At 48.4% G+C, this 25,153-nt stretch overlaps 1 protein-coding gene across 1 annotated transcript in view; it reads right to left on the bottom strand.

Annotated features, from left to right (window-relative positions):
* ZCCHC14 (zinc finger CCHC-type containing 14) overlaps nt 1-25,153 on the bottom strand; it is a 680,296-nt gene that overhangs the window by 457,951 nt on the left and 197,192 nt on the right. Inside the window, exon 4 of the mRNA XM_085639437.1 lies at nt 16,401-16,472. Within this exon, the coding sequence (XP_085495563.1) occupies nt 16,401-16,472 (72 nt within the window). The remainder of the gene's footprint in view (nt 1-16,400; nt 16,473-25,153) is intronic.

Here is a 25,153-nt window from a genome sequence, read left to right as displayed (position 1 = left end):
AGGCGAGGTACAGTGGCAACATGTTCACCATTAAGAGCTGGGTCAACGTCGAAGAGGATACACACATGGTTGACGTCAAAGGATTCCATGCAGTGCTTAATTTGTGCCGGTGCTTAGCACCGGCACCTAATTATCAGGGCCGGGTCTACACACTCAGGTGCACGTAATTGATTTATACAAGTAATTTACTTGCTTCGCAGCGCTACGGCCGGGACTTGGCAGTGGCAAAACTAAGTGTTTTACAGTACTTCCTGACTGACTCCGGCGGACTGTATGACTTGCCTTCTTCACTTGACTTCACTACTTCTGAGTTCTTCTCAGTTCTCAATCAGATTCTACTTTCTGCTCGCTCGCGTTTTCTTTTGCGGTTGATGCACTGTCAGTGGGCGCCGGGCGGGCGGGCAGGGCTCGATTTTGTTTCACTTATCGGGGCCGGGTTGGGGGCGGGGGCTGTACGCGGCAGCGTGCGCACTGCGCAGATTTTTTAAAAATTCTGGATTGATTGCGCACGCCGCACGCCACGCATTCAGTGCCACGCCCCACCATAGCCGCGCAGTGCCGCACCTAGTCTTGTGGTTCTTCGTAATCGTTCAACAGCCGCAGGCTGCGGCTCAGCGCTCACTGACACACTCAGTGACCCGGGCCGGTCGGACGACGTTGTGACTGACTGAGCCTTGAGGTCTGGCAACAGCTGCTGCACCGTGCCACCAGGTGAGCGTGAGACAGGGCCTCCTAGCAGCATCCTAAGTAAGCCCTAATCAATCGGAGAAAGACAAAGAGACAGTTAATGAAGCTGCGCAGCAGCCGGCAGTGAGTGCATAAATCCTTCCTACTGTCCCTCAGTCTCCGGCCGCCTAATGTATGTGATCAGTGTGAGTTTCACAGTGTTGTTGTTGCCGCCATTTCTATGGCAACTCAGAAGTAGGAACTACTCTATCAATGAAATAACATCATGATCACACCAAAACGTGAGCGATGCCCACACTCTCTCTCAGCCATTTTGGTATTATGGTCATGAGGGACGATGGGAAGGTCTCCTTTAGGTTGTGTGTGCCACTTTCAGTTTCAGGCCATGTCCATTCCCTTGTTTCACACACTTTTAGGCAGCTGCCTTATCTCACCCTATCCACCCCTCTTCCAGAATGCAGTCCATCCCCCACGCCGGCCATTTTTAGTACCCAAACTACTCATCAAGACTGCGTTTTTGTGGGTAGGTCGGTGGGTCAAATACCTAAGTGAGATTGTGAGAATAAACCGAGGGTGAGTGCTTGGTCAGATAGTGGCATGGATAGTGGCGATGGATGGATCATCTGCATTCGATGGCACCATGGCTGGCCTGGCCATCTGTAATTGGATTGAACGTAATGGCATTGGTTGAAATGTGCTAACATAAATGTGTTCAATCGAGTAGCGTCTCTTGTAGAAACCGGCGGATTGGGCACAGGACAGACGGGTATAATTGTGTTCATATGAGCAAGTTTAATAAGGGAATACCTCTTTTCACACAAAACCGAAATATTAGGTTGACAGCCTTATTTTTGTACTGTTAATCACAAGTTTGTTCTATTGATTTGTTCGTCATTCAGGTGGCCTTATATTGTATGCCAGAAGACCGCAATAAAATGTTGTATATAAAAAAAACAAAGTTTCATAAATATGCTTTCAAATGCACATTTTGTTTTTTAACAAGTATTGCATTTCTAATTTTGGAGTCATAAGGAATGCCTACATAAGATCCGTGTTAATAGTGTCAGAGATTCCTAGTTTATCTTATTACAAAGGAAATGTGTTGTCCTGTCCCACAAGTGGTATTTGGTTGGCAAAGCGAGGTTGTACAGTTTTTTAAGTTTCCAACTATAGTATGCACAAGATATTTCATTTCATATACAGTACATGACAATCACCACAGGATTTCATTCATTATTTGTAGAAAAATCGTCAAGGTTTGTGAATACGCATTGTTTGAGACAGTCGGACAGTCCTAATTTATCCAGATAATGATATTTCCAGTATTGGATGCAGTAGCGGAGTTCTGCTGTACTGGCACACGAGGCAGTAGTGAGTTTCAATGCTTGGCTTTTCCGAATGGTGTTCCTGAAGTTAGAAATGTTGAAAGCAATTGATTGGTACAATATGTGTGAGTGAACATTGAAATGCCTGCTCTTTGTCTGGGCTTTGAAAGTATCCTCTGTTGTTGCAGGGCGTGGACGAACAAAAGGGAGGAGGATGATGATCACAGGGCGTGCATAGGGCCCTGATAGTGTGAAGGGATATGTTGAGAAGGAAGAATGGTGGGTAAGAATGACATTTTGTGAGGTTGGTGTTGTGTAGCTAAAAGTTGGTGAGGGCATTAGAGGGCAAAATTCCTGGTAGGGTACTGAGAGGATTTCACTGATGGCCTGGAACATAGTCACGTCAGTATTGCAGAAGGTGAGCTTCAAGGGATGCCATTGAGTCATCTGGCATAATGTTTGGGCTGGTATAGGGTCATTTAGGGGAATGAAAAGTGAGGAGGTGTGAGCCTAAATGTGATGGTGGTTTGCATCTTTGGAGCAGGGCGAGTGGGAAGTGTTAGGGGTCTTCTGCTTGCTCCAGCAAGGTGAGAAATAGTGTTGGAGGAGTGCCCCGCGGCTGTTGCATTAGGTTATTTGACGGCGTAAGTTGTAAAGAGAGTGCAGACCTCTAGATGTAAATGTAGTTTCAAGCTATCACACAGGTTTACAATCCCCAGATCCGTTTACTGAATCTTCATGATTGTTTATGTGACTGTGAGTTCATCAGAAAAGATAAATCCGAAAATCCTTCTCCTGGTTACGGGCTTGTGAACCTCAACACAAGTGTGTTCCTGGTGAATGAATCTAGTGCATGTGAATGGGAATTTAAAGAAATCGCTCAATTGTTTCGTATGTCGTCCATCACCATTTCAAACTAGCGTATATCTTGAGAAATGACTCGAACAACAATCCTGTGCGAGACACAAAAAATTCAATCTAGCTAACTCAATGCCACAGCCAGCATTTGGTGGCCTAGACCAGTCCAGAGTGCCAAGGCCACCCACGTCCCAGGTCCCACTCACAGTGCTCACTCAACTGATCCCCCGCCACTGTCTCCTGCGCCCGGCTGTCCCATTCTCAACATCCAGTCCACTCCCAGCCAGTTTGAGAAGTGTGTTGTGGCCTGGAAGCGCCTCTGACCTCAACCTGACCTGTGCATGCCCTGGCTGAGCCGAGGAGACAGAGATTCATGAATGATGAATGAATCTCCAGGCAGGCAGGTGGCAGGCCTAATACAGCAATGAGCAATCAATCAGTTAAGAAAGCTGCGCAGTAGCCGGCAGAGTCCCGAGTCCCACAGCCATGTGACACGTCCCAGTGCCTGTCCCCTTCCCAATTCCCATCCAGTCCACTCCCAGTGCGAAGTGTGTTGCAGGCGGTTGGGCGCTCCTCGCCTGTGAGCCTCAGCCTGACCTGCCCTGGCTGAACCAAGGGGATTCATGAACATGAATCTCTTCAAATGAAATCTCAGTATATTCTTTCATTTGATTTTTCTGACTGATATGTTGATCATTGACTGGTGGTGTGACTGGACAGCTGTTAGTTCGGTGTCGGGTTGGGGGGTGGGTTGGGTTGGCCGGTTGGGGCTGTGTGTGCGCGCTGATTTCTTTTCAGATTGCGCATTCGCCGTAAGATGAGGTTAAGGTTGGGCTGGCCCAGCTGGGGCATTATATGTTCCGGTCTGTTTAGATTTCTGGTGTCTGTACTGCAGCATTTTGGTTTTATACTTTCTTAGTACAGCACTGACGGTTTAAAGTGTTTGGTTTAGGGCCCCTAGGGGTGTGTTATTTTAAAGGTTTCAATCTCTGGTGTTTTGGCCTCTGAAGTACACACGGATGGGTGTGTTAGATCTTTATGGTCTCTGGGGGCAGTAAGAGTGTGGCATCACTGATGCAATGCAACAGTCAGCACCACCAGGTGACTTGAGGCAGGGCCGGCCGGTCACCATGTGGTAGTGTAGGAATGATGAGCAGTACTGATGATGAGATGCACTGACCGGCGGCTGACTAGTATTATCCGCTGCTGCCGCCGCCAGCCATACACAGGCACATTGACTGTAGTTCACATAGGTTGTTTTTTTTTTTAATGAAAACTTACTGGAAGTGAAACCCCAGCTTGCAATGCGTCGAGATAGACTGCTGAAGCCTGCTACTGATGATAGCTCGCCAAGCTCGGGGTGTATACAGCCTGCTGCTGCGAAGATTGGTACTCGAGATGAGGGTCATTGTCATCTGCATCATATAGGTGGTGGTTGGTTCAGGTCCATGCTGAGAGGACTGCAAGACTCCCAAAGTCCCATGTTATCTTTAGCACTACAGCAGTAGCGCGGACGCTATAGACAGCGTATGGGACCCATGTGGATTGCTGTTGATTCCACAGGGCAGGCTGATATTACTGTTTATGCATTGGGCATGCCGCATGCCATCATCATTCACAATGCACTGCCATTGATGGAGCGGCTAGAGATTCTCCACTCAGTGCTGCTGTGCACCATGGTGCAGTACTGCCATGGTAGTGCTAATGAAAACCTGTCAGTGTCACTAAGATGTCTCAAGTTTGGGACTTTTTAGATGCCCCAGCTGGCCCTGCTGAATTGTGGGTGCAGAGCAAATTGCAGCTCCCTCCAAATTATTAAAGTGCTCCGCTAAAGGAGGCACATCATCTCTCTTAATAATATTGAGATACTCTGCTAAACAAGGCCCATATCTTTGTTCACACTTTTACAATGCACTCTTTATCTGTATATGTTTGTCATAACTGTGTAGATAGGTAGGTCAGAATTTCCATAGCAAGAGCTTTGTTGTTAATTCTGGTGGTGCTCAACGAATCTGCATAATATTAATACACTTACCACCACCAGGCACCAGCACAGTGGGCACTGCACAAATCGATACTGACTAATCTAATTCAAAATTGCCCGGCCGGGGTTCAGTTAATGTTAAACTGTCCCGCCCTGCCCTGTCCTCCATTCACAGATTCCTCCCTGGGCCCTGCTTCAGAGTGGCTAATAATGTTAAAGCTGACAAAAAAGGGCCCCAGCCAGCCTGCCCTCGTAATAACCTCCATTCCTCCCCCCCTGCAGAGTGTCTAAAATCAAATGTTAAATCTGTGCAGGCTTGCAAAAAACGGCCTCATCTGTGTCTCGCTATAGCTCCTCTCGCAGTCCTGGAGAAGGCCCGCTATCGGGGATGGTGCAGACTGCAGACATGAAATTAGAACCTCAACCTAAGCTCTAACTGTGGGTGCGATGGGCCTGACGGCCCATGGCTCCATTGCCTGCCATTTGAGCAGTAACAAGTTGCAAATTTTATTATTATAAATCCAAGATCAGTATAAAAAATATGATGAGCCATATATAAATAAATCCCATTAAAAGCAGGATGTTAAATAATCTGGTTGCCTTCTTTCCTGTACCAGGCAGTAAGTAAGTAGTTGCACACGCAGCACACCTAATAATGAGCACAGCATAGTCTTAAAGGCTGTTTAAGTGTGCAGCGTGCCTTGCTTTGTGCTTGTACATTTGTAATGTGTAATCGTGCCCAGTGTGCCTCAATATTTATTAAAAAAAGAGATGATGTGCAAAAAGACTGACAGGAGTAGGTCAGCGTCAGCCATCAGCCTCGCAGTGTCCTCCATTAATTTGATTCGAACTTCAAAGCAATCTATAACGTGCGCCGCCTGAGCATTTGATTAAACAGGCAGCCCGTGCACTTTTCGTGACACTGGCTTTCTTCAGTGAGTCGGCCGGATGTATTTTTCTCAAGAATTGTTTGCTTTTATTTATGGCGGAGACTGGCAGAGCTGCAGTTTGTGTCTACTAAGTAGACAAATACCTTGGCCCTCATGAAGTTTATTTATGCCTCTCTACTTTCTTAACTTCCTTATTACTAACAGCCGCAAAACAGAAGCATGGTAGCAAGAGGGAGGTACTATGAGGAAGGCAGGCTCCCTTGCTGAAATTCATCTGACTTTTCGCAGTGCCAGTTGACGATGTGGGTGGAGCTAATAGGGGAAGTGGGTGGAGCCAGTGGAGGAAGTGGGTGGAGCCAAAGAAAAAGTAGGTGTGGCCTCCGACAAAGATTTGAGCACCTGCACTTCAAATTTTACAAATTAAGCACTGATTCCATGACACCAAGGCATAGGAGGCACTCTACTTCGAGAAGCCTTTCGGCATCAAGGCATACCACATTTGATGTTTGGGTCCGAAGAATGAGAGCGAGAAGGTAACCATCAACTTCTGACACAGACTATTCACAAACTTATTCCAGATCATCGCCAATGGTCATTCAAGATTCTCCACAGCTTCCTCCATAGGAACCACCAGCCCTGTCAGCTCCTTCTCTGCGTCCTTCACCTCCAACTTTTCCTCAGACTGAGGCACTTTTGGAAGATCCTACCCCGCTAAGGCCCACCAGTACTACCACAAAGACCTAAGACTCCTTAACCAAAGCCTAGATCTCGTCTTCGATCAAGGGCGACATTAAGACATCCCAGTTACAGTTCTAGACACTCTTTGTCGAGGCACTCATCTAGATGCAGGCACAGATACTGACCCAGATGAAGATCCAGGACTCGTTAATGTTTCCCAAAGAAGTCTTTGGACACAAGAAAGTTTTAACCCACTTTGACTGACACTCCTCCGGCGAAGTGTTTCACCAACTGACGAAAAATACTGTTAAAAAAGTTCTCGCACAGGGAGCAAAAAAATGGAACATTCCAATACCAGCTGCCTCAACAACAAAACAGTGGTGATTTGTGAAACCCTTCACTAACCTTCCTCATCTATACCACTCCTGCCTCTATTTTCAGGCTTATCATAACCAGGTATTGAGCTATTCCTTCCAGCAGCTTCAGCGAAAGCAGATCCATCTAGGCTCCAGAAAAAATACAGACCTCCTGAGTAGATCTGTTCCTGCTATGTTCTAATCCACCTCCTGATTCTGTGGTGGTCTTGGCTGCAAGGAAAGTCCACTCAACTAACCCTTTGATTATGGTCCCACAAGACAAAGAAAGTAGAAAACTGGACTCTGTATAGTACGGAGCATGTGGTACGACAGCTAAGAAACAAGTTACTTACCTGTAACTACAGTTATCCAGTATTGGTATCTTTCACAGATTCACATGCCTTAATTATTCCCCATTGTCATAGTGGGAATCCCGCGGTACATAAATAACAAAGTAGTAAGTAGTAAATAGTACCTTTCCATAGGCTATTAGGGTAGCAACCATATACTCTATAGCCTACTAGTCTCCTTTTACAAAAAAAACCAAACTGAAAACTCAGCCAGTCAGCACCCAGCACCCTCTAGAACCTTTCCAAGAGAGGCAGAGTCCCTCAGATTTTTCAGCACGAGTATAGTCAGTACTGTATCTTAGAGGGGCCTCACCGGGGAGGAGAGTGGATTGCATGTGAATCTATGAAAGATACCAATACTGGATAACTGTAGATACAGGTAAATAACTTGTTTCTTATCCAGTATTGGGTTATCTTTCATAGATTCACATGCCTGAATCAGACTAGTAAGCAGTTCCTTATCTATATATATGTGCCTGTGCCACCGCCGCCACCACCACCACCATTCATAAAATGTGGACCTATGTATGTTTGTCAGAGGAAAGCAACCTTGTGGACGGTGGGTAGTGCTAGAACAACCTCACATGCAATATTAATCCAAAGAGCAAAGATTTGAGCATAAAACAGTGCATAGAATACTTGTATTATTAACAAGCAAAGTAGTAAAAACCATTATGCATAGATACATTTAAGAGACAGACTGCAATCAAACCTTACCTTAAGAAAATAGCTTCCTTAACACTGCCTGTCCCACAAATGTGTCAGCACGTTGTGATGACTCCAGGCAGTAATGCTGCGCAAACGTGTGCGTCGTCTTCCACATAGCAGCTCTGCAGATTTTTTCAAGTGGCACTCCGTCAAATAGAGCAGGTGATGCTGAAACTGCTCTAGTGGAGTGCGCTCTCACAGTTCTTGATAATGGCTTGCCAGCCTTGTCATGGCAAAATTGAATTGCGCTCACTATCCACCTGGATATAGTAGCTTTAGAGACTGCAGTGCCTTGACAGCTTTGACCATAAGCTATGAATAGCTGATTTGATTTCCTTATGTCTTTAGTTCTTTGCAAATAAAATTTAAGGCATCTCTTGAGGTCTAGAGTGTGTAATGCTGTTTCCCCCGGCGTGGAAGGGTTAGGGAAGAACGTCCTCAGAATGACTGGCTCATTCAAATGGAATTGCATAGGGACTTTAGGGATGAACTTTGGGTTCGTCCTCAGAATTACCATTTGATCCGTGAAGCGCAAGAACGGATGGGATATGGCGAAGGCCTGTATTTCACTAACACTTCTTGTCGAAGTAAGTGCTAGAAGAAGTGTGATTTTCCAGGTCAAGTACTTCAATTCTGCCTTGTGAATGGGCTTGAATGGTGGTTTTAGCAACTGAGACAACACCACATTAAGCTGCCATTCCGGAGGTGGAGCTTTGATGGGTGAAAAAGCTCTAAAGAGGCCTTCCATAAATTGCTTTATGACTCTTCATGACCATAAAGGTGGAGTATGAGGCGATCGTCTTTATCTTGATATAGCAGCCAGGTGAACTCGGACTGACGAGTGTGCAAGACCAGATTTTGCTAGAGAAAGCAAATAAGGCAGGATCTCTTCTGGAGCAGAGAGAAATGGATCTATCGCCTTGCGTTTCACCATACTCAGAAGCATTTCGACTTAAGCCTGTAAGTCTTACTGGTGCTTTCAGCTCTAGATTTGCCAATAATGTCTTTGCAGTCTTGTGCAATGCTCAAATCTCTAAATTCAAAGAATTCAGGAGCCATGCATGCAGTTGCAGAGAAGCTGGCTCCGGGTGACGCACTTGGCCCTTGTTCTTTGTCCACAGAGTTGGCAACAGACGGATGAGCTGCGATTCCGAAAGAAGGAGGAGTTCCGTGTACCAGTGCTGTCTGGGCCACCTGGGGGTTATCAGCAGAATGCGGCAATGCTCCCTTTTCATCTTCGTGAGCACCCTGGGTATCAGAGGAATGGGTGGCAAATGTGTATGCATAGATCCCTGACCGGCACATCAAAAGAGCATTCCCCCGCGAGTTTGGGAGAGGGAATCTGCTTGCGAAGAACTGGCATTTAGAGTTGAGCTGGGTTGCAAATAGGTCTAGCGCTGGCTTCCCCTAGATTGCAAATATCTCGTCCAGCTGTGCTTGTCCCAGCTCCCATTCGTGACAGCTGTCGCTCGTTCTGCTCAAGGTATACGCCAAGGTATTCCGGAGATGCTCTGCTGTCAGGGAAATGTGGTGGAGCGTCAGCCAGTTCCACAACTGTTGCGCATTCTGTGACAGAGTTCGAGATTTTGTACCTCCTTGCTTGTGGATATAAAACATGCTTGTGGTGTTGTCTGTCCGGATCAACACCGACGACCCTTGTATTCGAGGAAAGAAAGCCCGAAGAGATAAGAAAATGGCTTTCCGTTCCAGTTTGTTTATGTGCATCTGCCGCTGAGCCAAGGACCACTTCCCTTGCACTTGCAGGTCCTGTAAGTGTCCTCCCTAACCTTCCATAGAAGCATCTGTTACTACCTAATCTGGGATGAGTGGGGGAAAAGACTGGCCTTGGGACAGATGTGAAGTCTGAGTCCACCGCCTTAGGGCCTCCTTCATTCGAGAAGTGACGTTGATTATGTCGTCGAAGGAACCTGAGGTTTGAATCCATGGACGCTGTAATTCCTCTTGAAGAGGTCTCATGTGTAATCAAGCTAGCGGCACGAGATCTATTGCGGAAGAGCGCATTCCCAGTAGAGATTTGAACACACTCACAGAAACGCACTTTTTTCTGTACAGCTTGAGTGCTAATGCTCGTAACCTTTGTTGCCTTTCCTCTGAAATTAAAGCTTTGTTTTGGATGGTGTCCAGCTTGGCTCCCAGAAATGTTGTTATCCGGTTTGGGAGAATTGAAGATTTCCCAAAATTGACTGAGAGATCCAGTTTGTGAAAAAGAGTGATGCAATCGTTTGTTGCATTCTCCACTAGGCGAGAGGAAGGCGCCTTTAGCAGCCAGTCGTCGAGGTAAGGGAATACCCGATTACCTTTGCTTCTCATTGCTGCTGCCACTGGAGCTAGGAATTTTGTGAGCGTCTGTGGGGCCAATTTGAGGCCAAATGGAAGGACTGATAGTGGGTACCAGCCACTGTGAACCTCAGGAACTTCCTGTGTTTCCGATGAACAGGGACATGGAAATATGCATCCTCGACATCCAATGAAGTCATGAAATCGCCCTTGTTGAGGCGTCGTAGGATGTCTAAAAGAGTAACCATCCTGAATGTTTGACTCTTAAGAAATGTGTTCAATTTTCTGAGGTCTTGGATAGGCCTCCACTCTCCCGACTTTTTGCGAATGAGAAAGAAGCGGGAGTAAAAGCCTTTCCTCCTTTGGGAAAAAAGGACCTTTTCTATTGCCCCTTTCTGAAGCATGACACGTGCTTCTTTTTTTGAGTAAGTGAAGGTGAGGGGGGTGCGATCCCCTGGGAGTGGTATTGGGCGGTTCTTGGATGAATTCCAATGAGTGTCCATAAGAGATGAGATCCAGGACCCACTTGTCTGAAGTGATGTCTCGCCACTGGTCGATCTGCTCGGAGATTGTCGCACCATTCAGGGGGAAAGAAAAAGCAGCTGGTACCCTGTTGCAATCACTGCTTGCGGCCGGTGTCACGGCCTTGGGATCCCAGATTTTGTTTGAAGCCTTGCCTGGAGAAACCAGCTGTATTCGCTTGACGGTATGATTGCTGCTGATATCCCTGACAGTATTGCGGTTGATAGGACTGGGAACGTTGGTAAGTCCCCCTATAATTGGAGAAGCCCCTACCTCAGGCACCTTAAAAGGGCACCTTGCGATACTACAGGGTTCCAAGCGCCTTAGCAGTGTCAGTATCATTCTTAATGGCGGTAAGTGCCTCATCAATATGGCTGCCGAATAGGCTGTCACCATCATAGACCATATCCAATATCTTGGTCTGGACTTCCGGGCGGAAATTTGTTGCCTTTACCTTGACGCCATAAAACGGCAGCGCCAGATAACGGTCTGAAACCAGTTGTGGCAATGTCCATAGCAATGTCAGTTATTTCAGACGCTGCTCTCTCTACTTCCGTGAGTATTTTAAGAAACTCCCTTGCTATCTTCCGGGAAAACCTCCTTCATTGAACCGATGTCGGATCACATTTGTCGATCATAACGGGCTAAAATGGCCAAAGCGTTAGCCGTCCTAACTGAGACTGCCGCCATTGAAGAGAATCTTTTCCCAATTGAATCAAGGCGTCGACCTTCCTTGTCTGGAGGAGAAATGATAGGCGTAGATGGATTTTTTGATCGTCTCTGACCTGCCTGAGAGATCACCAAGTACGGTTTAGGGTGACTTGTAAGACACGCAGGAGAGCCCTCCAGTGCTCTATATTTTGTATGCAACCTTGGCAGCACAGGAACCACGGAAGCTGGTGCCTTCATGACCTTGATCCCTTCTTGCCAGATATGGTCAATGATGGGTATTGACCGGACAGTCTTTCTTGCCTGATCCTTATAATCATAAAGGAAACAATCCAATTGATGCACAATTGTTGGCAGATGAAACCTGTTAGCGGCTCTGTCCATAATATTATGGAATCCTCCGATATCCTCAGGAGGGGAGTCCGAAGGATGAGGAGGCGGTGGGGATGGCGTTGGCGCTATGTAGTCATCCCATTCGTCCGCTGGTGGAGGAGGGTCTGGTACCTATCCTTCCTGCTCATCATCAGACGTAGTAGGGTCTTCTCTGGGAGGAAGAGGAGTCATGGGACATGGTGCCATCCCAGGAGTGACCGGAGGTGGAGACAGCGGTGCTTGTGGAGCTATCTGCGGAGGTGGGGGAGATACGACAACATCCTCTTGAGGTGGAAACTTTCTCATATAGTCTGTCAACATATTCTGAAGATCTAGATTTAACGCTGGAGGAAATTACGCAGGCTGCTGTCTAGGCTGTTTTTAAAAATATTGTTGGTAGTGAACAGGAGGGGTCGGATAATGCTGGTAATACTGTTCATCGTCGTATTCATCCTCTTCCTGATATTTAACATTCAGTTCAGAAGGACTACGTGCAGCTCGAAACTGGCCTTCGTCCTCATCCAAATCCTCAACATCCAAAAGATTGCTGGGCGGTAGCGGAGAAATATTTGGTGTCCTGAATTGAGGTTGTGCAGATTGCTGGAACGGGGTTGACGGTCCTGCATAATAAACTGGATTTTGTCGTCGTCGACGGAGAAATTTTCATCGTCGAAGGGGCCGTCGTTGATGGAAAACCAGTGATAGTCGACGGTACTGTCACAGCCGGTGGGATTGCCATCGTTGGACCATCTCCAGTCGACGACGGTGTCGTCGTCGATGGTAGTATTGTCTTCGTCGACTATGGTGTCGTCGTCCTGAACTGAGGACCAGAGTTGCAGAGTTTCTCTGCAGAGAAGATACAAACCTACTCCTCCCTGTTTGTTTATATACCACATCATGGAAGTGTTGTCTGTTAAGATTTGAATTATCCGACAGCGAAGGGAAGGGAAGGGAGGAAGGCCTTGAGAGCCAGATGTATCGCCTGCAATTCCAGAAGATTGATATGCAACAATCTTTCCTGTGGAGACCAGAGACCTTTGCTCTCCAACTACCCCAGATAAGTTCCCCACCCTAGAGTGGCGGGATCCGTTATTACTGTAGCCACAAGAGGTGGAGGGTGTAACGGGTTCCTTTGAGACAGATTACCAAGCACCCCCCACCATTGAAGAGTCGCGGCAGTCTCTCTGGAGATCTTGACAACTCCTTGAGATCTCCATTGTTCTGAAACCACTGCCTGCGGAGGCACTTCTGAAGATCCCTCATGTGCCAGTGTGCATGGTTGACCAACAGAATGCAGGAGGCAAGCAGGTGCAAGACCTTCAGGACTGGAATAAAAGCTCGGTTCTGAAACAGCAGAATCATAGCCTGAATGTCCTGAATTCTCTGAGGAGGTGGGAAGTCATGACTCAATGCAGTGTCCAGTACTGCTCCTATGAATAGGATGTGCAGAGATCGAAACCACCCAGTCTTCCTTCTCCAGCACATGAAGCACTTGTGCTAGGGTCAACTTTTGAAGTTTTCCTGTTTGAAGAACAAGTTCAAAATCCTGAGGTCGAGGATCAGCCGTAAACGACCGACCTTTTTGGGAATCAGAAAGTATCGAGAATAACATCCCTAACCCAGTGCCTGCTCTGGAACCAATTCTATTGCGCCCTTCTGAAGCAGCATTTGCACCTCCTGCTGGAGGAGTAGAAGATGCTCTTCAGAGCACAGCCTTGCTGGGGAGGAAAGGGAGGGAGATATTCCTGGAAGGGTAGGGCATACCCATTATCTACAATGTCTAAAACCCAGAGGTCTGTAGTGACAGACCTCCAGTGAGACAGAAAACAGGCCACACGTCCTCCCACTGGACAAGCATGTTGTAAGATGGTGAAGCTAGAAGCGAGCGCTGCTTTTCTGCAACATTGACTGGGGAGGAGGAGGAGGAGGCTGGTTGATGGGCAGATCAACGCTGATGACCTCTTCCCTTTCCCCTGTAGATACTGTAAAGGGGATTGGATGCCTGCTGATGTTGCTGCAAACTTCTCCCTTTGAAAGGACAAGTTCCATCTGAAACCCAAATACCTACAGAACTGTCTGTAGTCCTTAGGTTGCAACTGAAGACTCAAGGACCTCGCTGTTGCTTTACATTCTTTAAATCTTTACAGAGCAGAATCATCCGCCTTGGCACCAAACAGCCATGAGTCATCGAAGGGCAAAGCCATTAATGTTGCCTGTACATCTGGCAAGAAGCCTAACCAGGCGTGTCTCCTTGTGGCTACAGAGGAACCTATAGCCTTTGCCAAAGAGTCAGCTGTGTCCAGACTCGACTATCACCTGGCGAGCAGCTGCTTGAGTATCATTCAGGAGCTCCGAAAAATGTCCTTAGAGATCCCCAGGCAACTTCACAACTATTTTCCTTGTCGAGTTCATTAAAGCCTGAATATAGCGCCCTAATAAACATGTCGCATTGGTTGATTTTGGAGCCATACTACCAGAGAAGACTTTCTTAGCAGATTGCGCCATCTGCTTAGAGCAACAGCCAGGCGACAGTTTGGTGAAACAAGAAGCCTGTAGTACCAAGCTTTCAGGCACGGGATGTGTCGACAAAAACAATGGATCCCCTGGAGCCAGCTTGTACCTCCTAATGGACCTTGACACTGCTACTTAAGACAGAGCCTTTTGCCATATTTCAAGGATAGGTTCAGTAAGAGCCTCATTAAATGGGAACAGCAGCTCAGATGATGTGGGCGAATCAAGCACCTCAGTCAATAAAATTAACTTCAATTCAGCAAAAGGTAGAAGCGACTCTAAATTTTCTGCCACCTTTCTGATCGCAGAGTGATAAGATGTCACCTCAGGTGGCGCAATACCCTTTGGGGATAGCAATTCCCACTCTGGAGAGGTATCCAGACTGCTTGCCACCTTCAGCTCTTCAAAATCTGGAGCCAAAACCGCAGTCTCACCGGCTTCAACATGATTTTCACACAAATACCACTCTTTCTCCAAAAGCCTCTGAGCCACTCTTTAAGACCTTTTCCTTGGAGTTGGCAGCATCAGAAGTGCCATTGGTGACTTTGGCAACAATGCCGGCGATTGCTCAGAAGGTCGTGGAATTGGTTTCGGGCGATCCAGATCCAGAAAGCACCAATGAAGGATCAATCTGAGTCAAAACATCTCTTGCTCTTCTTGCATTGGCAACAGCATCAGTTGTCTCAACGCCCCCGGAGGCCAGCTCACCGGAGTCACCGGCATTAAAGGCGCCTATTGGAAATCCTCCTACAGAGAATGAAAGTGGACGCATGGGGCCAGGTGGCGCACCAGGTGGAGTCACAGCCCTCGCAAAAATGCTAAAAATAGTCGGGAACGCCAGAAATTCCTGTTCTTTGTTGGGTGGTAATGGTGGCAGAGGCTTTAGAGGAACCACTGGATCCGAATCTGGCTCCAGCAGAGGCCGTTCTTTCAGAGTTGCCAGCCTTGGACCCGAAGGAACCCCTGTAGATGAGTCGGAGATATTTTCACTCTTCCCTCATGAGTCTTCGAACCCGGGGACAAAGACTTTGGTGAACCATCCCTGGAAGAGCGACACAGAGAACAATGGCGCCGCTTCTTTTTGTTTCCGTTTGGACGACCTTGAAGTATGGGGAGACGTGGACACCGATCAAGGCCGGGACCTTCGGAGACTTCTCTTCTGCATTTTAGCCTTTGCCATGAAAAGCTTTGCCTCCCTTTCTTTTAAAGCCTTCATGGTCATCTGCTGACACGACGAGCAGGCGTCAACATCATAATCAGACAACAAGTATCAAGGGCAATCTTCGTATGGGTCGGTGATGGACATTTGACCCTTGCATTTCTTGCAGGGCTTGAATCCTGACTTCCATTGAGGAGACATCTTCACCTGCAACAAAGTTGTACCATAAATAAGGAAGAAATCTCCTAGATTATGGAGAGCCTAGGAAAAACCGTTGTGTCGATGGCGTGGAAAAAAGGGAACTGACGTCAGCACGCCGGCGAGGTCTTCTTATGGCTCCGATGACATCATGCGGAGTCGTGAGCAGAGCCATATTTTGATGTCCTCGTTGACGTAGGAGAGAATCCTCCGGCAGATGTATCTATCAGAAATACTGGATACATGATCAATTTACTATGCTTTAGAAAAGGTATTAAACTACCTCAACAGAGATTAAAGAGGACTTACTTGTCCATGGAGATAGCGGGCTATAGGCTTAGTTAATACATCCCAATATCGCAGATTCCGGGACCCCCTATGAGAGCGACTAGACCCAACATACGGATACGCAGATGGATAGGGAATGGTGTGAGGAATCCTTTTTCCAGGGAACTGGTGAGGGGTACAGGGGTTTGGGGAAGTTAGATGGGTATGCCCTTCGTATGGTGTAAAACTGCTAAAAAATGATTGAAGCATAAAATGATTATGCAATGCTCTGTAGCAGACCCTGAACCACTTTTTTCTGAGCTTATTTATAAACAAGTTGTGAGATAAATGCTTCACACACTCATAGGCTACATACTGGTAACTACTTTGTTGTGTCTCATTGTAAAAGACAACTGAATTATTTTACTGAGTGTTCTGTGTAAGTGCATTTTTTTCAGTAAGTAGTTGGCTACATCTCCAAATACAATTAAATAAATTATATTCATTATGAATTAATTTTGCACTTATCTACTAGACATACCAAAGAATATAAATCATACACTCTTACCTTTAAGATAAATTCAGTTGCTTCTGTAGATAATTTCGTAACAGAGGTTACTGAAGAATCTGACCACCAGACCTAAAGACAAGCAAAATGTTAGCAATTGGTACAATGAGTACTCTGACACCGATTTTAAACTTCTAGCTAAAATACTGCGTTAATCAAATGAATTTTGAGTCATTAATAAGGATTTATCTAATTCACATATTTGCAATATGGTACAACGTCTGCCCCTTTAAGATCTTTAAACTAGGCCCACAAGGACTTGTGTTCAGGTTTAACCACAAATTGCTAACTACAGTGCACATAGTTATGAAGAGGACTATCTAAAAGTGCTTTAAGAAAGTCTTTACTGTTTGATTTAGATTGTTGGGACAAGTAGGTTACCTACATGGCATAGTCATGCCCCCCCCCTTGACCCGAGTGATTGACAGAGTATCTGGTACCCTGGTTTTCAATTTAGAACCTAGCCTCGTGCTAATCTGGTGTTTCTATGAAGGTGTATGCCTGTTCTGACACGAGCGAGGTCCTTGACCTGTCTTCTGACCTGGTGGGGAACAAGTGACCTTAATTTGGGTGACATTGGACTAGCATCCCATACCATGGATTAAGCATATAGAGTGGTGGTGGCAATATACTGTTTTGATGAATAAGTGCCTGTGATCAGAATTTTTTTATTTAGGTTACTGGAGTGGAGACCTATTGGCCCACTTTTGTTAAGTTCAGCATCTTTGGGCTAAGCCAGCTCCTTCGGCTAGTTTTCCAAGTTTATATAATGTATCTGTGGACTGTGCGGTACATACATTTTTTGTACGAGTGAAACAGAAAAATGGAGGCCTACTGGTTCCATTTTGGAAGGCCACACCTATTCACCTGCACAAATTGGAAGGTTGGTTATTTTCCTAGACGGTGGAAGTATATTGCTAACATTTCCGAAGCAGGAGGGAGGAGACAGACACTGAAATGCAGACGTAGGAGATAGGGCTCCCTTTAAAAATTCAATTAGGTCTTTCTGAAAGGGGTTGCGAACTAGTCTTCCTGAACAGTGCCATTTGGTTGATGGTGGGGTGAAGGGTGGAACTTCAGTTTCTGTTGTTTAGAGTATGAAGGTTCCTTTGGGCAAGGCCAACCTTTTGTCTCTTTCCAGATCACTGTTTATTGTGGATGCTGATACTGAGGAGAAGACAGCTAATTGTGCCTCTCCTGTGGGTACTCCAGACTGGAGACTATCTTTCTATGAGAAACATCATTCTACACAAAGTCTGTCTCTCTAAAACAGACTGGAGAGGTCACATGAAGTAAAATATCAACCCAAGCCAGGTCTAGAAGTACAGGGAATTCACATTCTGTCTGCTACACTTCTAGGCCAACAGCCTTTCATGTCTCTGCTTCTTTCGTCCTGTGAAACATCTTGCTTAGTATGTTGTCCAAAGAGGTGATCCGTAAAATAGCAGATTTGCTAATTTCTGTTGAGCATCAGGCTAACAGGATATTAATCAAAGCCATGAATTCTTCCTCTTAGTGATACTATGGCGGTATCTGGTTGCGGCTCTTCGTCCTCTCTATAAAGTTTCCGATATAGACTTCTGTGACAATTAATCTGGTTTCAGGTCTCCTTTAAGAAAATGTGGACCTTCTTGCTGGGGTGGCGGTTTATACTTCTAAAGTAGGTGTGGGGTTACTGCCTTAACTCAAGTTGGTGCTAAATCTTTTGTCTTGAGCGTAGCCTAAATCAAGATGGTGGTGGACAAGTAGCCCTAACATTTCTCACCAGCCACGGGCTGAAAAAGGCCCCCTGTCAGCTCCAAGGATGTAGCAGAGTCCCCTGAGGTAAAAAGTAGCGCCGCAGGAGGAGAGCCGGGCTGCGGGGCAAGATAATAGGATGGCGGCTGCAGCACAGTGCACAGTCCCGCGAGCGCTCGCAAAAGACAAAACAACGTCAAGACCCAACCCCTACTTGGGCAGGTAGAAGGTCTTATGGGAACTTACGGCTATGATTGACAATGATGGTACCAACATTTCAATAAATTCAACTGCGGGGCAATACCCAGGAGACCTAGGAACGCCCACAAAAACAGTAATCAATGCCCAGAACATAGGCCAGATGACAAGTAATGGAGGAGGAAATCTGTTGAAACAATAAGCTTAACAGGTGTTATCACTGCAATGGAAAATAAGGAGACGAGTCATAGCACCATATAAAACACCCTTGCTTGCCAACATTGGGCAGGGACTGTAGTGCAACATAGGATCCATATCTGGAAATGAGCATTCAAGAGAGCCTGGTATCACACAAAGTGTACTCCTTGTTTAATCAAGACCTTCAGCTTGTCTGGTTCTACCCAGAGAGGAACAGGTCCTGTCACGGATCACAAGTGCAATCAGAGGAATTGCAGAGGCCTGCTCAAAATAGACAACAAAGACCCAGGGGCTCCCGAGCTGCTGGATATGGAAAGTAGGGATAAGGCGGGCATAAGTCACACGTACCTGAAGTGAAGAAAATAGAACTGAACTGAGTAAAGCACATACTGGAGAGTAAAAGGAATGACAAGGAGGTGGAGGACACATAACTTTAGAAAGTAACCCTCGCCATGAGCTAAAGATGAGTCAGAGGTGAAAACTCGCTCGCAAGCTACTCGACCTCAAAGCACCAGCACTTAAAATTAAGAGATCCAAGCACCAGGTTGGTGTCTGTTGGAAATACTCCACTCCCACACCGGAAGAGGTTGGTGGTAACGGGGTCTTTCCAGGACATACAGTGGTAGCTTGGCTCGAGTGGTCAGGAATCAGGCACCGTGCTAAGCATACGACATACCCATACAATAACCATGCGTGCATCCGTTCCAAAAACGACTCTACACCGTAAAAATTATGAAAATATCTTGCTTTATCTTCTTTTTCTCTTAGTTGCTGATTAGATAAATAATACACAATCACAATATACAAAGCTTTTTAAATAGTGCTGATCAAATAAATACTGTCTTAACCCCTTCGGTGCTCATGACGGAATGGTTCCGTCATGACCCACGGTTGAGCTGTGCTCATGACGGAACCATTCCGTCATGACCACACCCGCGCAAGATTCCGTCAGCACAGCGGCGGAATCTGCGCAGCATCGAAGGGGTTAATGATTCAATAAATAGGGGTGATCATAAATAAGGAAGGCATAAATATAAGTGCAATACATACAGGCAATTAAATATTCTGAGGCAATAAATACTGTAAACCAATAAATATTGTGCGACCATAAATACTATGGAACAATAAATACAGTGAAGCAATAAATAGGTTAAATACAATAAATACAGTGCCCTCAATAAATAATTAAAAGCTGACAGTGACACTCATGGAATCAGATCACATTTAAATTTCTATGGGCTGATTTGGCCCAGGCACAGCTTGTGGGGATGTGGAAGGCTTGAGGGTGTCTACTCCCTGGCTTGGACAAGGCTGAGGCCTAAACTGAGGTAGATCAAGGGGGGAATACCAGAGACCTGGCTCTCTCACTCTACACAAGCCCTCTAAATTAGTCTCAGCTCACCCCTGGCACAGTCCAGCTGGTTCCAGCACCTCTCTAACCCCTAGAGTAGTCTCTTAGGATTCCACAGGGCCTTTGGCGCCCTCTATTCCACTTACTGCCCTTTTTCTGAAGCTCCGACGCCGCTGGAGTCGTGTCGACGCCGTGAGGCGGTTCCGGTTCGATGTCGGCGGCCTCGGCGCAATGTCAGTTCTTGACGACGCCGGTAGGCGGTTCCGGTTCGATGTCGGCGGCCTCGGCTCGATCTCGACCTCCGATTCGATGGCGTCGGGCAGTCTTGGCTCGATGTCGACTTCGGGCGGCTCCGGTCCGATGGCGACCTCAGTTTCGATGACGTCGGCCGGCCTTGGCTCGATGTCGACTTCCGGCGGCTCCGGAGTGCGATCTCCACTCCCGACCTCCGGTGCTCCTCTCCTCAGGTTCCGGCGACTCCGGAGTGCGACCTCACTCCCGACCTCCGGTGCTCCTCTCCTCAGGTTCCGGCGACTCCGGAGTGCGAACTCCACTCCCGACCTCCGGCACGCTTCACCTCGGTCTCCGGCGACTCCGGAGGGCGGACTTCACTCCCCCGTCGACGCCGCTCACTTGACCTCGGGTGACTTCCTCCTCGACCTCTGGTACTTCTCCGACCTCCGTCGGCGCCCTCTCTCGACCTCTGGCGGCTCCGGGTACGACGTCTGCTTTTCCAGTCAGCGCCGCTTCTCCACCTCGGGCTCCGGGTCTCAGGCTTCTCGACGTCGGACTCCAGGGAAACCAATAATCAGGTCAGGACTTTGCTGTTCTTTGCTTCTAAGGCCTGTTCCTGCTGTCCAGGTCCTTAAGATGGTTTTTCTTGCTTCTCCCCACACAGGGCTTCAGGCTGGGCTCAGTCAGTAGGGACTAGTATCAAGGGTGGGTTTATGGACCCCACTCCAGGCACAAGTTTCCACCCCTGCTGCCTCACTCCTTCCTCCTTCAGGTTTCTGCTGCTCTCCCTTCACCAGTCAGGTGCCAACTGCCAGCTCCAACTGCCAACTCTCTGTCTTAGCTTCCCAACATTCTAAACCGCCTCCAACTGTCACAGGGTTCTGGAATGTTCTGGAAGGTGCTAGTAGGTTCCAGTGGGTGCTGGTGATGTCACAGGTGGCCACCATTTTGTGCTCCAGGCCCTCAGACAGAAGTTTCAGGGGTAGATAAAATGGCTCCCTGAATCTGCAGCAACACTAAAAAGTCTGGTGGTTCCCAAAAAGGAAAAATTCAAACAGGGTTTGAGGCAAAAGTGGGACAAAATAAATAATGATGAGGAGGGACCACCCAAAGGGCTGACAGGTCTAACACGCGTCCCCCCCAGCTGAAAGTGGGGAGAGCTACCCAACCCCTTGGGAGTTCTCATCACTAAGGCGGAAATATCTTGAGAGACCGTCTGCATTGGCGTGGTCCACTAGAGGCCGATGTTCCACCTGAAAGTCCATTCCCTGTAGGGAAATAGACCACCTCAACAACTTGGGATTCTCCCCCTTCATCTGCATCAGCCAACGAAGGGGTCGGTGGTCGGTCTGAACTAGGAAGTGCGAGCCAAACAGATATGGCCGCAACTTCTTCAGAGCCCATACCACTGCAAAGGCTTCACGCTCTATTGCACTCCACTTCTGTTCCCTGGGAAGTAGTCTCCGGGATAGGAAGACCACGGGTTGATCCAGACCCTCTTCATTGAGTTGCGATAACACTGCCCCAATGCCATGTTCTGATGCATCTGTCTGGACAATGAACTCCTTGGAAAAGTCTGGGGCCCTTAAGACCGGGGCCTCGCACATGGCTTTCTTCAATCTCACAAAGGCCTGCTGACAAGCCTCCGTCCAGACTACCCGTCGAGGTTGTTTCTTGGACGTGAGCTCCGTGAGGGGGGCTACGATGGTACCGTACCCCTTCACGAAGCGGCGGTAATATCCCGTGGGGCCCAGAAAAGCTCGGACCTCAGTCTGTGTCTTGGGGGGTTCCCAGGCCATGATGGCCTCGATCTTCGCCTGGAGGGGTTGCACCGCTCCCCTACCCACCAAGTGTCCAAGGTACACTACCGACCCCTGCCCGATCTGGCACTTGCTGGCCTTGATCGTCAATCCAGCTTGTCTCAGGGCCTGGAGAACAGCTTGCAGGTGACGCAAGTGATCCTCCCAGCTGTTACTGAAGACGGCTATGTCATCCAGATAAGCAGCAGAGAAACTCTCCATTCCGGTGAGGATCTGGTTTACCAGGCGCTGAAACGTGGCAGGTGCGTTCTTGAGCCCAAAGGGCATCACACAGAATTGGTAGTGGCCATTGGGCGTGGAGAAGGCTGACCTTTCCCTTGCTCCATCAGTCAAAGAGATCTGCCAGTACCCAGAAGTAAGGTCAAAGGTACTTAGATATTGGGCAGCTCCCAGCCGGTCAATCAATTCATCCGCCCTAGGGATCGGATGAGCATCAGTTTTGGTCACTGAATTCAGTCCCCGGTAGTCCACACAGAACCTCAGTTCCGGTTGGGCACCCGGTGGTGCAGCTTTTGGTACTAGTACCACCGGACTGGACCAGGGGCTGCTAGAAGGTTCGATCACTCCTAGCTCCAGCATCTTAGTGACTTCACTATGAATGCTGGCCTTCACCTTGTCTGACATCCGGTAGATCTTGGACTTCACAGGTGGGCTGTCTCCTGTGTCGACGTCATGGACGCACAGGTGAGTCCTACCCGGGACAAGGGAGAACAACGAAGAGTACTGCCCCAGGGCCTGGCGACAGTCCTCCTGCTGTTCAGGAGTTAGAGATGGGGAGAGAATCACTCCCTCCACCGACCCATCCTTTTCTTGAGACGCAAACAAATCAGGGGGAGGCTCGCTTTCCACGTCCTCTCCTCCGTCAGTCACCATCATCAAGATGACTTCGGGCCTCTCGTGGTGGGGCTTGAGGCGGTAGGTAGCCTTACCCTTCTTCTCCAACACCTCAAAGGGTCCTGACCAGCGATCCTGGAGGGCACTAAGCTCTCCTGGTTCGATCACCCACACCTTCTGGCCAGGCTCCAACTCCACCGGGTGAGCATTGTGGTCAGACCACGCCTTCATCACTGCTTGGCTGGCTTCCAAGTTGTCAGAAGCTTGCTTCCACAACTTAGCCATTTGGCTCCGGAAGGCCAGCATGTAGCTCACCACATCCTGGGGGAGCTTTCTGGGAGGTCTTTCCCATCCGTCTCTCACCAGGTTGAGAGGTCCACGTACAGGGTGCCCATACAGAAGCTCGAAGGGGCTGAAGCCCACTCCCTTCTGTGGCACTTCCCTGTAAGAAAAGAGTAAACAGGGCAGGAGGACGTCCCATTTCCTCCGCAGGCTTTCAGGCAGACTTCTGATCATGCCTTTCAAGGTTTTGTTAAACCTCTCCACCGGACCATTGGTCTGGGGGTGGTAAGGAGTGGTGAACCGGTATGTCACTCCACACTCCTTCCACATCGCCCGCATGTACGCTGACATGAAGTTGGTCCCCCTGTCGGACACAACTTCCTTGGGAAAACCCACTCGGGTAAAGATTCCCATTAGGGCCCTAGCCACAACAGGTGCTGTTATGGTCCTCAGAGGTATTGCCTCTGGGTACCGTGTGGCATGATCCACCAGAACCAGGATAAACCTGTGACCAGCTGACGTTGGCGGATCTAACGGACCCACAATGTCGATGCCCACCCTTTCAAAGGGGGTTCTAACGACAGGAAGTGGTTCCAGGGGAGCTTTCAGCTTCACCCCTGTTTTCCCACTGGCTTGGCAAGACACACATGTCCGGCAGTAGGTATCGGACGACACTTTCATCTGAGGCCAATAAAAGTGTGGGACAAGACGGGCGAAGGTCTTGTCTTGCCCCAGGTGTCCTGCCAATGGTATCTCGTGAGCCAACTCCAGAAGGAAGGCTCGATAACGTTGAGGGACTACCAAGGCTCGTGACGATCCATGTAGGGGTGCCTTGGGTTCACTGTAGAGGAGGCCATCCTCCCAGTACACACTGTAGTTCCCTTCAACGTTCCCTGCTGCCTGGGCTTCGGCCTGTCGCCTCAGCCCCTCAAGGGTAGGGCACTCCCTCTGGCCCTGGCAGAATTCCTCCCTGGACGGGCCTCCCTCCACGTGCCACTCGGCCGGGTTGGGTAGGTCCTCCAGTTTGGTAACGTCCCCCACCGCAGACTCCTGGTCCACCACCTCCGGTGGCCTATCCGTCCTACGGGGTGTGGACGCCGAGGCAGGCTCCTCCTGTCCTCGGTTCTTCCCTTGACTGGCAGCTGGCTGGGCCTTTGTTCCAGGCTCCAGCCGAAACAAACTCCCTCTCCGGGTAGTCGCGGACCTTGTGCTCACACAGGCCCAATCAGGTGTACCCAGCATCTCAGTGTGAGTCCGGTATTCCACCTCCTTCCAAGCGTTGTGCTCCATGTCATTCCCCAGTAGACAATCGACTGGCACGGCAGGGCTTACGGCAACTCGAAGTGAACCTGCAACCCCCCCCCCCATTCAAAGGGAACCTCGGCCACTGGATAGTGGCCTGTTCTGCCGTCAGCCATCGCGGCTGGGTGGAGTACATCGGGAATTACCTGCTCTGGAGACACCAGTTGGCTACGTACCATAGTCATACTGGCTCCTGTGTCTCTCAGAGCCTCCCCTCTTTGGCCGTTGATGGTGACCCACTGCCCATACTTTACAGTATTGGCGGGCACCTGGATCTTAGGAACCATCTCCCGTTCTCCCAGGGACACTAAAGTGACACCCGCCCACTCCCTTCCCTTAGTTAAGGGCATCTCCTCCCCGAGCACTACACTAGCTACTCCGGGGGTCTTTCCTCCAATGGGAGGGGGTGGTCGTTTCAAGCACTTCGGATCTCCTTTATAGTGTCCAACGCCACCGCACTCGTAGCAATGGACAACCCTTGGCTGCTGACTCTGGCCAGGATTAGGGTTTCTGGGTGGGTTAGCCCTAGGGGTGAATCCTGTTCCCTTCCCTTGGAAGTTATTTTGGGGGCCTTTGGAGAACTCCTTTTTCTTTTCCCCTCCCTCTTTCTTCTGAGGGGCGCCCTGTCCGGCCTTTTGAGTATCCCCTCCAGTCCCCCTTGTGGACACCCGGGTACTAGCCCAAATGTCCGCCTCCTCAGCAAGCTTCCGGGGACTGGTCAGCTTGCTATCCACCAGGTGTTGACGCAGTTCAGGGAAACATTTCTCAAGCAGGTGTTCCTTCAGTACTAGGTCAAA

Source organism: Triturus cristatus, chromosome 12 (genome assembly GCF_964204655.1).
Source record: "Triturus cristatus chromosome 12, aTriCri1.1, whole genome shotgun sequence".
Lineage (NCBI taxonomy): Eukaryota > Metazoa > Chordata > Amphibia > Caudata > Salamandridae > Triturus > Triturus cristatus.
Note: the sequence above shows the minus strand (reverse complement) of the source record. Positions and strands in the feature narration are given on the sequence as shown.